The sequence below is a fragment of the Microcaecilia unicolor genome, chromosome 13, assembly GCF_901765095.1.
Source record: "Microcaecilia unicolor chromosome 13, aMicUni1.1, whole genome shotgun sequence".
In the NCBI taxonomy this organism is placed as follows: domain Eukaryota; kingdom Metazoa; phylum Chordata; class Amphibia; order Gymnophiona; family Siphonopidae; genus Microcaecilia; species Microcaecilia unicolor.
Genome location: NC_044043.1, coordinates 40,515,672 through 40,531,840, shown reverse-complemented (window position 1 = coordinate 40,531,840; position 16,169 = coordinate 40,515,672). Strand labels below are relative to the sequence as shown.

General features: G+C 45.9%; 1 protein-coding gene across 2 annotated transcripts in view; it reads left to right on the top strand.

Moving 5' to 3' along the window:
* Positions 1-453: 453 nt before the first annotated feature.
* RABEP1 (rabaptin, RAB GTPase binding effector protein 1) overlaps positions 454-16,169 on the top strand; it is a 148,566-nt gene continuing 132,850 nt past the window's right edge. For both annotated transcript variants that reach the window (XM_030222557.1, XM_030222556.1), the window contains exon 1: positions 454-580. In XM_030222557.1, the coding sequence (XP_030078417.1) occupies positions 547-580 (34 nt within the window). In that variant the 5' untranslated portion in view covers positions 454-546. The remainder of the gene's footprint in view (positions 581-16,169) is intronic.

Sequence of the window (16,169 nt, the reverse complement as noted above, 5' to 3'; positions counted from 1 at the left end):
CATATAATCCATTTCAAAATTTAGAAATAACAAGAATGCAGGGATACCTAAGCCCTCAAGTACTCTGTGAGGGCTCTTTTACTAAAGGATTGGTGTGTGGCAATGGGCTTACTGTGCGTCAATCCGGAATTACTGCCGGACTACCACAGGAGCCTGGCAGAGGTTCCCCACCCCCAGTGCATGCCATTTTTTGGCGCTACAAAAATATGGCATAAATGAGCTTGGCTTGGCCTTGCTGACACATGCTGTCTTTAGAGGTCGTCAATTTCCATAGGTCAAGTAGTAGTTCAAAACGCAACCTCTGATTTCAACTTTTGACCGAACGCGCTTTCAATACACCCTTGTCATCTCTGTCACAGATGCTCCGCCCTCTCAGCCACGTGCTCCGTTCGCGTGACCTCTGCCCGCGCCTGCGCAATGCTCAGGTTCTCTCCACTGTCAGGATGAGGAGGAGGAGGTGGTGGTCGTTGCAGTTCGAGTCTTGTGGCGGCGCCTCTTCTTGAGCCCCGTGACTGGGCGGGAGGGTTGAGGGGAGAACGAGAGGTCATGGCAGAGGCGGGCGCAGATTCTCGGTCTGAAGGTAAAAAGAAACCCGACGTCGTTCAGTACTTACTTGGGGGAAAGCGGCTCAAGTGGAGAACGGGAACCAGGCGCGGCCTAAGGAGCCCCGGGCTCGCTTGGAAAACGCACCTGGGTGCATCAGCGGGCAGGGTCTGACCCCTTTATCGTACCCGTACCGAATTGACTCCCTTGAAGCCGCTCATTTTGGAAAACCGCGGACCGGGTGGAACGAAACCGGCTTCTTGTCATAGTCTGTTGATAACTGGCTGATGGAAGTGAGGTTTTGAACTGTGTTTACCACATTCATCGTGAAGCGTTTTTCTTTTTATACTTTGAAAAATGTTTACTTTGAGATTTTTTCGATGAATACCTTCCTCAGACACTGCAAACTTTAGTTATATAATATGAAGATATGTAAAGTGTCGCAATGAATACAGTTATTATAATTTATGAAATACTTACGTTTGAAAAATAACCCAAGTCATCACGTTTTGTTGACATTTTATCATAACATCCTCTGCTAAATAGATTTTTATTTCCCTATGTGTACTAAAACATTTTGATATCTAGAATTTAGTCGAGGATCAGAACTGGATTAGGGTATAGACAAACTAGGAACATGTCTGAGAGTTTAGGGGTCCCTTTGTAATGTACCTTAATCTGGTCCTGTTGATAGAATTGTGTTGAGGAAATAGTAGTAACACCTGGCCTGGAGCCAGTGCCTGTGCCAGTCAATCACCTCCTTCTGTCCAAATGATTTGCTTTAGCTCATGGTTGTGAGGATGGACTGGGCAGGGATGGCACTTGATTTGTCCTGCTTCCAGTACTTGCATCCAGCATGGACACCTTGTGCAGAAAAGGTGTGTATAATTTGTGATCTCAAAGATGATACAGCGGTTCCACACATCAAGATGTTGACATTGTTGCAGTATTACAACCCCAGGTATAAAATAAGTACCGCTATGTAATATGTTATCCACTTTGGTTGTAACCACAGAAAGGCAGTATATCAAATCCCATCCCCTTTCCCCTAGCATATATTAGGTACATAAGCAGCCTAGGGCCCAATGTAATGTTAATCCAGCCCTGTGGAGGATAATTAACAGTGTCATGCAGCACGTACATCAGCTAGTGATAAAGTTTTGAAACAAATGACACACATGTAGGCAACATAAAAGACAGATTTTTAGGGAAGGTGCGGTGAAACCATCTAAAATGTAATGAGTAGAAAAACGTCTTTCCAAAAGATTTGTATATAGTCACTTGACCAAGTTAGATTTAATTTGACATTTATAACCTGGTTTACCGGCAAGTTTTAAGCAGTTTACATTTAACAGTTTGCTATCAAAAGATTAGCTAACTTTAATTAGTAATAACTTGCAGTGGAACTGGTCAGTATACAGTAAGCAATATTACTTTTACATTTTATTAAGTAGCTAGATATGGTTCAGCATAATTGTTTATGTGAGATCATATTTAATATGAAACTTGATAGTCTTTGGAACTCATCCTATATAATAATTTGCACCTCCAACGTTCTGCGTCTGGATGCCTGGGTTCATAACACACTTCCCATTGGTCCGCCCTCACGATGACGGCAGAGGGCGGATCAGTGAGAGGGAAGGGAAGCCGGCACCAGCCAGCCGCAGAACGTTGGAGATGAGTAGAGAATTGCCCCCAACCCCCCCCGTCCTCCCTCCGAGAAATGGTGTAGCGTGATCAGACCAGTGACCTATCAATTTAGCTGCTGCATTTTTGACAATTTGCAGACATTTCAGTGATTTGGCTGGTAGTCCTAAATAGACTATATTTCTATAGTCAAGTCCTGTAAGAACCATAGGCTGTGCTACAAGATGGAAATGGGTTTGGTCAAGTAGATGTTTCATGTGCCAGAGAAATTGTAATTTTGAAGAAGCTTTTACATATCAGATTGTTTATTTGTGAGGACATATTGAGGTGTGAGTCTATCCATACTCCTAAGAGTTTGATTTTGTTTTTCAGTGTTTCAAGTAGTCTCACGTTTACCATGTATGGTAAAGAGCAGTAATCCTATTTATAGTAATGTCAGAGGTCAAATAAACTCTGATAATCTATGTTCATAGTATTGATGAATGTATTTATTTATTTATAGCATTTGTATCCCAATTTATCCCACCTTTTTGCAGGCTCAATGTGGCTTACAATTCATCGTGGATGCTGAACATAGAAAAGAATATACATTTGGTTTTACAACAGGTATTGGTGCATGGTGGAGAGATACATGGTAATTGAAGTAGAAAAGAATAGACATTTGTGTTAGCAGAGGTTTTGTGTGTATGATGGTGAGATAGTGTTAAAGTTATGGGCATTAGGTACATGATAGTGAGAGCAAAAGGCATTAGAGAACGTTCCTGGATCTCTTAAAGAATGTAGAGTTACGCGTGTTGTCCATTGTGATATATTTTGTTGAAGAGATAAGTTTTCAGGAGTTTGCGGAAATTGGTCATTCTGTAGACTGTTTTTAGATTTCGTGGCAGTGTGTTCCAGAGCTGTGTGCTTGTATAGGAGAAGGTTGATGCATGCATTGATTTGTATTTCACGCCTTTACAATTGGGAGGGTGAAGGTTGAGGAATGTGCGGGAGGACTTTTTTGCATTTCTGGGTGGTAGTTCTGTCAGGTCTGACATGTAGGCTGGGGTGTCGCCATGGATGATTTTATGGACCAAGGTACAGAGTTTGAACGTGATACGTTCTTTGAGTGGGAGCCAGTGTAGTTTTTCGCGAAGGGGTGTTGCGCTTTCGTATTTTGGTTTGCCGAATATAAGTCTGGCTGCCGTGTTCTGGGCTGTCTGGAATTTTTTGAGTATTTGCTCTTTGCAGCCAGCATAGAGTGAGTTGCAATAGTCCAGATGACTAAGTACTAATGACTGTACCAGTTAGCGGAAGACACTCCTTGGGAAAAATGGTCTGACTCTTTTTAGTTTCCACATTGAATGGAACATCTTTTTAGTTATGTTTTTTGCATGGTTCTCAAGTGTTAGATGTCAATCAATAGTGACTCCAAGGATTTTCAGGGTGTCTGAGACTGGTAGACTTAGGTTGGGTGTGTTGATGGTGATGAAATCCTTTTTGTTGTATTGCGAGGTGAGAACTAAGCATTGGGTTTTTTCAGCATTTAGTTTCAGTCGGAATGCATCTGCCCAGGAGTTCATTACGTGTAGGCTTTGGTTGATTTCATCGGAAATTTCTCTTAGATCGCTTTTGAAAGGTATAAAGATTGTCACATCATCAGCATATATATATGGGTTTAGATTCTGATTCGATAGTAGCTTAGCGAAGGGCGTCATCATTAAGTTGAATATGGTCGGTGAGAGGGGGGATCCCTGTGGAACTCCGCATTCAGGTGTCCATGTGGCTGATGTAGTCGAATTTGATGTCACTTGATATGAGCGGGGTTAGGAAACCCTTGAACCATTTGAGAACGTTGCCTCCGAAGTATTCGAGGATATGTAGTAAGATTCCATGGTCAACCATATCGAAAGCGCTTGACATGTCAAATTGTAGCAGTAGAATGTTGTTGCCGTTTGCTATCAGTTGTTTGAGTTTGGTCATAAGCGTGACTAGTATGGTTTCCGTGCTGTGATTAGAGCGGAATCCTGACTGGGAATCGTGTCGTATCGAGAACTTGTTTAGGTACTCTGTGAGTTGTTTGGTCACCATGCCTTCTGTTAATTTGGTGAATAGAGGGATGGATGCTACTGGTCTGTAGTTCGTTAGTTCATTAATATTTTTCTTTGTATCTTTGGGTATGGGAGTGAGTAGGATATTTCCCTTCTCCTTTGGGAAGTGTCCATTTTGTAGCATGAAATTCACATGGTTTGTTAGGTCCCTTATAAATTGTTGGGGGGCCAATTTCATGAGGTTGTTTGGGCATATATCTAATTTACAGCGTTTATTTGTGAGGACATATTGAGGTGTGAGTCTATCCATACTCCTAAGAGTTTGATTTTGTTTTTCAGTGTTTCCCTATTTATAGTAATGTCAGAGGTCAAATAAACTCTGATAACCTATGTTCATAGTATTGATGAATGTATATGTTGTTACTCTAGATTTGAATCTTGTACAGTTGTTAAGGGCTTGTCACCTTCAGCTAAAGGTTACGGCTTTACCTCTTACATACTAACTGGTAGTGTTTACAGTGTAATCCGTGGATTAAAAATAATGTGGTTGCTGTATTAGTCCACTTTAAAGGTAATACATAGAAAGCAAAACAAAAAAAAAAGAACATAATACATTTTTAACTAGCAAGGTGGGGGTGAGAAACAGGAGAATTGGCTGGGTGATCAGAAGGTGACAGCAATATAATTTTATACTTGATAGTATGATGGGAAACCCAGATCTCTGTTAAGACCTTTACTGTTAGTATCAAAATTTAATCATTGTAACTTGTGCTTCTCAACCTAGTCCTCATGATTCACCTAGCAAATAAGGTTTTCAGGGTACCCATAATGAAGCTGCATGAGAGTGTATCTCTATTGTATGCAGATCTCTCATATGCATATTCATTATGAGCATCCTGAAAATTTCACTGGGTGTATCCTGAGGACTCGCTTGAGAATCCTTTCTTTATTTGAAAGATCTTACTTTCCTGGATTGTGTTAACTTTTCTTTTAATTTTCTGACCATAAAAGGTCATTGATGCAATGCTCTCCCACATAGGTATCACCTTGGTTTGTCTCGGGACAGTTTCTCCAAATGGGTTAGTTTTGCACATACTATGACAGGCATGAACCTCACTCTTAAGTCAGGGCATGTGGAGTATGATCTCATTCTCTCAAATTTACTGCTGACAATCACCATAAAATTTGCATCATCTCAAAGGAGCTTCTCTCTAAAGTTCATAAGGTATAACATGTATAGGTAACTTGTCCAGGTGTGTAAAAATTCTTTTTGCTTAAGCTTTGTGGTGTTTGATGTGGTGTCTGTGTGAATTGATATTTTAGCATTTGGTCTGTCTCCCCAATATAGTATCCTTCACATTTTCTGCACTGAATGATATATACTACATTTGAGGAAGGACATGAGTAGGATGCCCTTTTGTTGAATACTTTTTCCTTGTGAGTAACTGTGATATATGCTGGCATCATTTGCAGCCTGGTATATTGCAGGGTCGTATGCTGTTCTCTTCTTTTTGAGCTTCTGTTGGGAGTTTGCTGTTAATTTTTGCTTCAGATTGGGTGGTTTTTGGAAGACCAAAATCTTTCCTATCACTGCCACTTTATCAGAGGCTTGCTCCTAACTCTGCAGGTTCCAAGGGGGAGAGAGATGATGGACAGAGAAAGCAGTGAAAGATCAGCATATAGAGGGATAATTAAGATGTGGTAAAAGTTGCACTTTTACAGACACTTGATGACCTGTGGAAGTGACTGACCCTGCAGTACTACTAGTTTGTCACGATCACAGTACAAGAATAGTGCTGCTTGCAGTCCACCTTGCGCAACATTATTTTTCTGTCTTGGGAGAATTGGGTCTCAAAGCTCCCAGACCACTCCCTAAAGGGGCTGGACTGAAGTATTCCCTTCACCCTCAATACCACCCCATGCCTACCTGGCATATTCAGCTATCTGTTTGGGCAGCAGCAATCCCCAGGTGCTCATGCCCTTTTCGGTACTGAGTTCAAAATGACGCTGGTGGCACCTAGTGGTAAGTCTCACAGTACTACCATTATGGTTCAAGCTGTCATATAAGGGCTTTATCCTGGCACTGGAAGGGACAGGAGCAATTAGGAATAATTTCTACTCCAACTCCAATAGAACCTCCTTGGGGGCGGGGGGTATTTGGGGGGCATCTGAGTTTGGGGAGGGGCTTGGTTACTGTAGCTTAACCACTTCAGAGCAGCCTGATGCCCCTGGGATGGAAAAATACTGCTGGCTTTATGCCAGCAGTATTTTCCAAGACTAGCACAGCTTGTAGTTACATATTCGATTTATGTAGTAATAAGCTGTTTTGCATACATTTGCACATTTTGCCTCTCGGGAGTAGCCTAATGGTTAATGCAGTGGCCTGAAAACCAGGGGGACTTGGTTCAATTCCTACTGAAGCTTCTTGTGACCTTGGGCAAGTCACTTAACCCTTCTTTGCCCCAGGTACAAAAAATTTAGATTGTCGGCCCAGTAGGGACAAAAAAAGTACCTGTATGTAAGGCCTTGACAAAGTTTCTTGGAATTTAGGAGCCAGCAGCTGAGACCTTTCTCAACCCCCCCCCCCCCCCCCCCCATTGTATCCATTAAAATAAGGAATGTGGGGGGGGAATAACTAAGGTCTAGGAGTTTTCTAATCCAGTTATGGAGGCATACCAAAATGGTTTGGCTTTCTGGATAGCAGTAGTGAGCATGTTGTAGACAGATTTTCATATACTGTGCCTCCATGTTTGCAACTCATGTATATTTAATACAGATATATATGAAAAATAAAAGACTGTTGGGTATGGCTTCAAGACTGTTGGGAGCCACTGGTCCGTATAAAGATGATATTTTTGATTAGTATGTAGGATCTGGAAAAATAGGAATATGGTGACTCAGTTCTTCAGCTATGAAACGGAACACAGTGTCCCAAGGCTCCATAAATCCCATGTGTTGTGTTGGGTTGTCATGGTGTCTAAAATTTTTCCCTCGGTGCCCAGGAGTCTTCTGCCACCACTAAAACAGTAGCAGTCTTTTTCTCTGTATAATGCAACTGTTGGTGAGTTTGAGATGTATGATGCTGGAACTCCTATGGTGGTCCTGTGAGAGACCTTTGCATTTGAGATCCACAAATGAGTTTATGCACCATATTGTGTAAAAAAAAAAGAAATGGCAATAGACTACAAGGTGAGGGAGGGACTAGGGAGCTCTTAAGTGTCTGATTACCTGTAAGGATGATACTGTGTAAAGGAGAAAGTCTTAAGTTGGGCATGACAAAATTTCTATTAACCCATGAGCATGCCCTAAAACTTGCTAACCAATGGCTGAGAAATCTTTTAAACAGCCTACCTGTCAAAGTTGAAGAGCAGGAGTTGGGGGCTGTGAGAGAGATTATGAGGAGTGTCCTACCTCCATTGGGACTTAATTTAAAAAGTCTGTTTTGCCATTTTGTATCTAAGGGAAAGTGTGTTTCCTTGTCATCAAGCAGATGAAGCCATTACGTATGGGTTGTGTCCATCAACCAGCAGGGGGAGATAGAGAGCACTCAACTTTTCACAGTTCCTCATGGCCAGCTAGCTCCACTGCCTCTTCAGTATTCTCTATCTCCCCAAGCAGGGTGGCTTTAGGTTCTTCGAGCTCCATCAAAAAATCTGCCTGGGAGTGGCTCCTGGCTTGCCAGTTGTTAGCCGGGGTGTTAGAGGCTATAGCAGCTTCACTTTGAAGGCACATAGGTCAGCCCTTTCCCTGCCTTACCCATGCCCCTGTGGATGTGGACATATTAGCTTGCTTTTCCCTGTCCTTTCCCACTCAGTGGATGCAGGCACATTGGTTCGCCTTTCCCTGCCTTTCCCACTTATCTGAGCCTCCGGAGTGTTTTTATTTACCTCTTTTGCCTCTGCTTTCCTCACAGCGGTTTAAAAAAAAAAAATTAAAGTTGCGTTGCGCTTTAGCGCAGCGATCTTGGAAAAGAGGTTTTTTTCTTGAGATTCTTCTGCAGGACCGGAGCTGTGATACTCGGTCTAGTGAGGTAAGAGTGTTTTCTGACTCCTTCGGGGTGGGCCCGCGATTGGGACGTTTTTGGCGTGAACCGCCATTTTTGAATTTTACCGCTGTTTTTGGTGATGGCTGCGGAGATTGTAAAGCGCTGTTCTAAATGTGGCAAGCACAAATCAGCAGCGGGGGCTCTGTAATTCGTGCTGTACAGACGGTAGAGCCGGCCCGAGCATGGCAAGCGGCGATCTTTCACGCTCTGAGCTGGCAGCGGATGCCATTTTGGATTTTCCAAATGGTGCGGCCTCCGTTGCGACGGAGAGCCCTGAATGCGGGGGAGGGGGTCCTCTGAGTGAGACTAATAATAGAGCTGATAGCCCTGGGCAGGATCTGGGTGGGCAGGGAGCGGTTTTCTCCCCTGTTTTTGTTTTAATGCTGCATAGGGCATACATGCTTAAAAGAGCTCTTCCACAGGGATCTTCGGACCCTCTGCCTGCCACCCCCCCCCCCACCCCCCCGTGGATCCTGGCCTTTTGGAGTTGGCTTTGCCTGCTTCTTATCCTCCTGATAAACGCAGAAGGGCTAATTCCCCTTCTGAGTGTGGTGCACCCCCCCTTTCTCTCCCCCCCGTGGTCGGGCTATGAGGATTTTGAGGGGTCTGGCAGAACTTCTTGGGCTGAGGAGCCAGAGTCGGGTGCAGAATTGCCACAGGAGCTTGATGATCCGTCTGCGGTGAGGATTTTCCACCGCGAGGAGCTGCCAGCGCTTATTTCAGATGCCTTACAAGCCCTCTCGATTGAAGATCCTGGGAGTGTCACAGCCTCCTCTGTTAATCCAAGGATGGCTAGTACCAGAAAGCCTGCTCGAGCCTTTTCTTTGCATGACTCCACCCAAGAGCTTATTTCGGTTCAATGGGCTGACCACGAGGGACCTTTGAAGGTTGCCAGGGCTATGGGGCAATTATACCCTCTGAGTGAGGAACATTTGGCTCGCTTTGCAATGCCTAAAGTGGATGCCCTGGTCACGGCTGTGACAAAGAGAACTACCCTCCCTGTTGAAGGAGGTGTTGCCCTGAAAGATATTCAACACCGCAGGCTTGATTCAGCTCTGAAGCGGTCCTTTGATTTGGCAGGTCTCACTGTTCGGGCGTCTGCATGCAGTTGTTATGCTGCTAGAGCCTGCCTGGCTTGGTTACAGCAGGCAGTGGAACAGCCCGGTGATGGAGCGGAGACCTTATCTGAAGTGGCTCCGCAGATGGAGTCGGCCTTGTCCTTTTTGGCTGACGCCCTTTATGATATGGTCAGAGCTTTGGCTAAACAAATGGCTGTAGCAGTGGCGGCTCGCCGCACTCTTTGGCTATGACATTGGGCGACGGACATGGCCTCTAAGCAAAGGTTGGTGAAGTTGCCCTTTCAAGGCCTTCTGTTTGGTGAGGAGCTGGAAAACATTGTTAAAGGCCTGGGGGATTCCAAACCTCAGCGCTTGCCTGAAGATAGGCCGAAGCCTTCCTAAGGGTCAGGCAGTCTGCTCCTCTTACAGACCTCGCTTCCGTGAAGCTAGAAGGTACCGCCCGGGGCGTGCTGCTGGGTTCACTTCGCGTGCCCGCTTTCAGCAGAGAAACTCCTTTCGCTCGGACAAACGTTCTGCAGCTGCCGGTTCAAGGCCTGGAGTTTAGGGGCGACCCTCTCAATGATGGTGCGCTGGCCCCCTCCTCATTTCCTGTCATCGGAGGAAGACTTTCCCTCTTTTTCGAGGAGTGGGCCAAAATCTTTGCAGATCAGTGGGTCTTGGACCTGATCAGAGACGGATGCCGAATAGAATTCGATGCCCCGGTGAGAGACGTGTTTGTGGAGTCCCGATGTGGTTCTGCCGCCAAACGGGCGGCGGTAGAGGAGACTTTGCACAGTCTGTGCCAGATAGGGGCTGTGACCCCTGTGCCTCCCGCCGAACAAGGTCTAGGCCGCTACTCCATTTATTTTGTGGTGCCACGAAAAGGCGGGTCTTTTCGCCCGATCCTGGACTTAAAAGAGCTAAACAAGTCCTTAAGAGTGCGGCATTTTCACATGGAAACCCTGCGCTCCATCATTGCAGCGGTACAGCCAGGAGAGTTTCTCACGTCTCTGGACCTGAAAGAAGCTTACTTGCACATACCAATTTGGCCCCCGCACCAGAAGTTTCTGCGGTTTGCGTTGTTGAGAAAACATTTCCAGTTTCGGGCCTTGCCTTTTGACCTCGCCACAGCTCCCCGAACCTTCTCCAAGGTAATGGTGGTAGTAGCTGCCTTTCTCAGGCGAGAGGGTATCCGGGTTTACCCGTACCTAGACGACTGGCTCATCAGAGCAGACTCAGAAAAAGAGAGTCATCTAGCTACAGCCAGAGTGGTTTCAGTCCTTCAATCTCTGGGCTGGGTCGTCAATATGGCCAAAAGTTACCTGACCCCCTCGCAATCTCTAGAATATTTGGGGGCCAGGTTCGACACAGCCTCGGGCTATGTGTTTCTTCCCGAGCAAAGGCGATGTAAGCTTCAGAATCAGGTCCGTCTGCTCCTGAGGATGCCCCGCCTGTGAGCTTGGGACATTGTCCAGCTGTTGGGATCGATGGCGGCCACCTTGGAAGTGGTGCCATGGGCGAGAGCGCACCTGAGACCTCTACAGTATTCTCTACTTCAACGATGGTCTCCAGTATCTCAGGATTATCAGTGCAGACTTTCTTGGCTCCCTGCGGCCCTCCTCAGTATGGAGTGGTGGCTCTCGGACAGCATGTTGCGGCGGGGAATGCCGCTGGCGCTCCCCGATTGGTGCCTAGTGGTGACAGATGCCAGCCTGAAAGGCTAGGGCGCACATTGCCAGGGGAAGCATGCCCAGGGTCTGTGGACGCCCGACGAGTCGGAGTGGTCTATCAACCGCCTGGAGTTGAAAGTGGTGTTTCTGGCTCTTCTGGCCTTTCAAGTGACCCTGGAAGGATTGGCTGTCCAGGGTGATGTCGGACAACACGACAGCAGTGGCTTACATAAATCGACAAGGCGGCACTCAGTGCAGAGCTCTAGCCATGCAGGTCAAACAAATTTGCCACTGGGCCGAGCTGCATCTACAGTCCCCTGTCAGCAGCTCACATTGCAGGTCAGAGCAATGTGCAAGCCGACTATCTAAGCAGGCATCAGATCGATCCAGCGGAGTGGGAACTAGCAGACGATGTATTCCTGCAGATATGTGCCAAATGGGGCAAGCCAGTGATGGATCTTATGGCGACCAGTGCCAATGCCAAAGTCCCGTGCTTCTTCAGCAGACGGAGGAATCCTCGCTCTGCCGGGTTGGATGCCTTGGCTCAACCCTGGCCCCTGGGCTTGCTGTATGTCTTCTCTCCGTGGCCCTTGATAGGGCGAATGCCCCTGCGGATTCGGCTGCATCCAGGAGAAGTGGTGCTTGTCGCGCCGGATTGGCCCAGGAGGCCTTCGTATGCGGACCTCCGACAGATGCTGTTGGAGGCTCCCTTTCCGTTACCTCTGGTTCCGCACCTGTTGTCACAGGGTCCGATGGCCATGGAGGACGCCTGCCGCTTTGGTCTTATGGCATGGCGATTGAGAGGGCGCAATTGAGAGATAAAGGCTACTCAAATAAGGTAATTTCCACTCTCCTGCAAGGCCCGTAAGCGCTCCACTTCCGTGGCTTATGCCAGGATTTGGCGCCAGTTTGAAGTCTAGTGTGTTTCAAGAGCGCTTTGTCTGTTGCGGGATCCTGTCTCGCCGATTCTGGACTTTTTGCAGGATGCTGTACACAAAGGCTTGGCCTATAATTCCCTGCGGGTGCAAGTGGCAGCATTGGCCTCCCTGCGTGGCAAGTTTGAAGGCGTGTCCTTAGCTGCTCATCCAGATGTGGCACGGTTTCTTAGAGGGGTGTTTCTGCGCCGTCCTTCCGTGCGGGCACCTTGTCCAGCTTGGAACCTGGGGTTAGTATTGAAGGCCCTTCAGGGGGCTCCCTTTGAACCACTTCGGCGTGCTTCAGAGAAAGATTTGACACTGAAGGCCGTCTTTTTAGTGGTCATTACCTCAGCGAGACGGGTGTCAGAGCTCCAGGCGCTGTCCTGTAGAGACCCTTTTCTGTAATTCTCAGAGTCAGGGGACACAGTTCGGACCGTGCCTTCCTTAATGCTTAAGGTGGTTTCAGCATTTCACCTAAACCAGCCTGTTTTTCTTCCCTCCTGTGTTGAGGAGGAGTTTCCAGATTCATTTGGGCAGTTGCACCTTTTGGATGTGCGCAGGACTCTGTTGCAGTATCTGTGAATTACAAATTCTTTCAGGACCTCTGATCATCTTTTTGTACTGTTTGCAGGTCCTCGCAGAGGGTCTTCAGCGTCTAAAGCCACTATTGCCCGTTGGCTCAAAGAAGCTAGCTTTTCAGCATATCTGCTGTCTGGCCGGGGTCCGCCTGAAGCCTTTAAGGCACATTCCACAAGAGCGATTTCCTCTTCCTGGGCGGAAACTGGAGCACTATCTCTTCATGAGATTTGCAGTGCTGCAACATGGGCTTCTAAGCTCTCTTTCGCCTGACATTACAGGCTGGATGTGGCTGCCAGGAGGGATGCGCATTTTGGAGCACAGGTGCTAGCGCATGGTGTGGCTTGTTCCCACCCTATTTAGGGATTGCTTTGTTACATCCCATACGTAATGGCTTCATCTGCTTGATGACAAGGAAGGGAAAATTAGGTTCTTACCATGATAATTTTCTTTCCTTTAGTCATAGCAGATGAAGCCATGAGCCCTCCCTGTATGATTGTCTGTATTGCAGTGATTCTGATGTTAGGTGCTGTTCTTGTTTCCTGAAGTTATATTCCTTCCTTGGGGAGTCGGAAAACAGTCTTCAGGATTCTTGTTACAGTTATAGGAGGATGAGTTCATTCCCTCCAGTTCATGTTTTGGGAGGACGAGTTTATTCCCTCCAGGAGGATGAGTTCATTCCCTCCTTTTTTGAGTTCATGCCCATCGTTCGCTGTGAGGAAAGTGCATGTTATTCCCATTGTGGTTTGCCATACTGCTTTGGAAGCTTCAAATACTGAAGAGGCAGTGGAGCTAGCTGGCCATGAGGCACTGAGAAAAGTTGAGTGCTCTCTATCTCCCCCTGCTGGTTGAAGGACACAGCCCATACGTAATGGCTTTATCTGCTATGACTAAAGGAAAGAAAATTATCATGGTAAGAACCTAATTTTCCCATCTAATCGCTTAAAAAGACCACAAGGCCCATCTTGCTTGCCCATTGTTTCCTTGATATAATGCTTTAGACAGCAGATAATTTCTGTTGATCTTCATCATCATGACTCTAATGCTTACCATGTGCTAAAAATGCTAGCACAGCTTAGTAAACAAGTCCTCAAATGACTTGCCTGTAGAGTTTGCTTCTGCACGTGCTGTTGCCCCAGAATTAAACATTACTGTTAGCTTTGTAATGTAGGACAGCTTTCAGGCTTTATTTACTTGCTGGTCTGGTTGCTTCTAATGCTGACTTTTCTCTTTTACTGTGTTAATGGATTTCAGAGCATGGTTAAACTGTGCTAAAAGTTTGCGGTCATTTTTGATATAAGGAAAATTGTTGAGCCAGTGCAGGTATGTTACAGTTAGTGAAGTATTCGAAAATGAAACATACCTACAAAAAGCAGAATCAAACTTTGGAAAATGGTAGAAATCAATCTGTGGTACTACCCTACATCAGCCCTGTTGTCTACTATAGACTTGACATTTGGCTGTAGGCTGTTCAGCTTGCTGTGTGCAAACCTGGTACGAAGCACTTGGAATAGCATTCAGAGACTTTTCTCAGATGAAGAATTTAGCAGAGATTAAGTACATTTGAGTTTTTGTGTATAATATGCTACAATTAAGAGACATAGAGAACAGTGGTTATTTCTGTATATGTTTTTGTTCTCTAGGGTGCTGCTGTGTCAGAATATTTGTGAATTAAAACTGTTTAATGATGATGAAAAGTGAGTTGAGTTTAGAATGATGAACTTTTGCAAGAATAAACATTGAGTCAGATGGCAGCTTTACAAATAAAAATTGTGTTGATGTAAACATAAATCTCCAGCTTAGAAAGCTTGAAGAAAATGTTACTGTTTTAGCAGATTATTTAAGTGTGGTGTTAATTTTGTTATAAAAATTAAGAGGCAGCGTTTTGCAACTTTCAATGCCATTTTCAAGCATAGTACAGAACACTATTAATGCCACAAGAACTGTGGGCAAAATAAAGTTGCAAGTTCTTAAATTTCAGGCTTCATTATATAGTTTTCTGAATCTTTTATAGAGTTCTTAAAATTTTTAACAGCCCTCCCCCAGAAAGAAGGGAAAAGGCAAGCATCAATTCTTGCCGTTTAGTTTTGTGACTCCAGTCTATCTTATCTTTAAGGGAATTGATGGAGTGTGAGCCCTTACTGCTAGGTCAGTGGCTGGCAGTAAGGGCAGGCCGTAAATAGGCGGACGCTAGTTTTAATTTTGTGCATGCCCATTAAAAATGGCCTTCTTCCTAGCCGCGGTAAGAGTGACCCTGCATGTGCCAAAAAGACGCCCACACTACCACAGGCCTCTTTTTATCATGGCTTTGTAAAAGGACCCTCTAATGACCATCTTATTAAGAAATGGGCCTCAAAAAATTCTGGGAGTCTTTATTTTTAAAATACTAAATTATTTGCAATTAAATTTTTTTTTTTTTTTTTAGAAATGCTGCTCATAGGTAGTCTTGCAAGTCTATAATTTATCTCAATATGCGGTAAAATTCTACTCTTGGCGGAATTCTATCCTCAGTATCTCGCCCTCCTCCCCTACAGAGATCGCGCAGCAAGAGGAGGAAGAAGTGAACGACTGCATCTTTGAGCTACTGCCTCATCTATTGGCCTAGATATGGCTGTTAATTTGAATCACAGGGCTGTATGGAGGTCCATATAGTTCACATGTATTGTTGAACCTAGCATGGCACAGAGGTGGCCTGATGTACAGTTGTGCTCTTCTTCTTGCCGTGCAATTAGAACAAGAGAGAGAAGGCAGATCAACATGGGGTTGAGTACCACAGAGGGATGAGGGTTACTGGAACAGGTTTGGGGGGGGGGGGGGGTGCCATGAAAACTCAGGAAGGCTGAATGGGTGCCATGAGGAGGGGCAGAGAAAGGTTAAGAGTGTGCCATGGGGATGGGGCGAGACTTTCAGGTTCATTTTCGAAAGAGAAGGACGCCCATCTTTCGACACAAATCGGAAGGTAGGCGTCCTCACAGGGTCGCCCAAATCGGTATAATCGAAAGCCGGTTGTGGGCGTCCCAACTGCTTTCCGTCATAGGGACGACCAAAGTTCACGGGAGTGTGTTGGAGGAGTAGCGAAGACGGGACTTGGGCGTGCCTAACACATGGACATCCTCGACCCATAATGGAAAAAAAAGGGCATCCCTGATGAGCACTTGGACGACTTTACCTGGTCCTGTTTTTTTGACGACTAAGGCGCAAAAAGGTGCCCGAACTGACCAGATGACCACCAGAGAGAATCGGGGATGACCTCCCCTTACTCCCCCAGTGGTCACTAACCCCCTCCCATCCTCAAAAAAAATATCTTTTAAAATATTTTGTGCCAGCCTCTATGCCAGCCTCAAATGTCATACTCGGGTCCATCACAACAGTATGCAGGTCCCTGAAGCAGTTTTAGTGGGTGCAGTGCACTTCAGGCAGGCGGACCCAGGCACATCCCCCCACTACCTGTTACACTTGTGGTGGTAAATGTGAGCCCTCCAAAACCCACCAGAAACCCACTGTACCCATATCTAGGTGCCCCCCCTTCACCCATAAGGGCTATGGTAGTGCTGTATAGTGGTGGGTAGTGGAGTTTGGGGGGGCTTAGCGCACAAGGTAAGGGAGCTATGTGTCTGTGATCAATTTCTGAAGTCCACACAGTGCCCCCTAGGGTGCTCGGTTGGTGTCCTGGCATGTCAGGG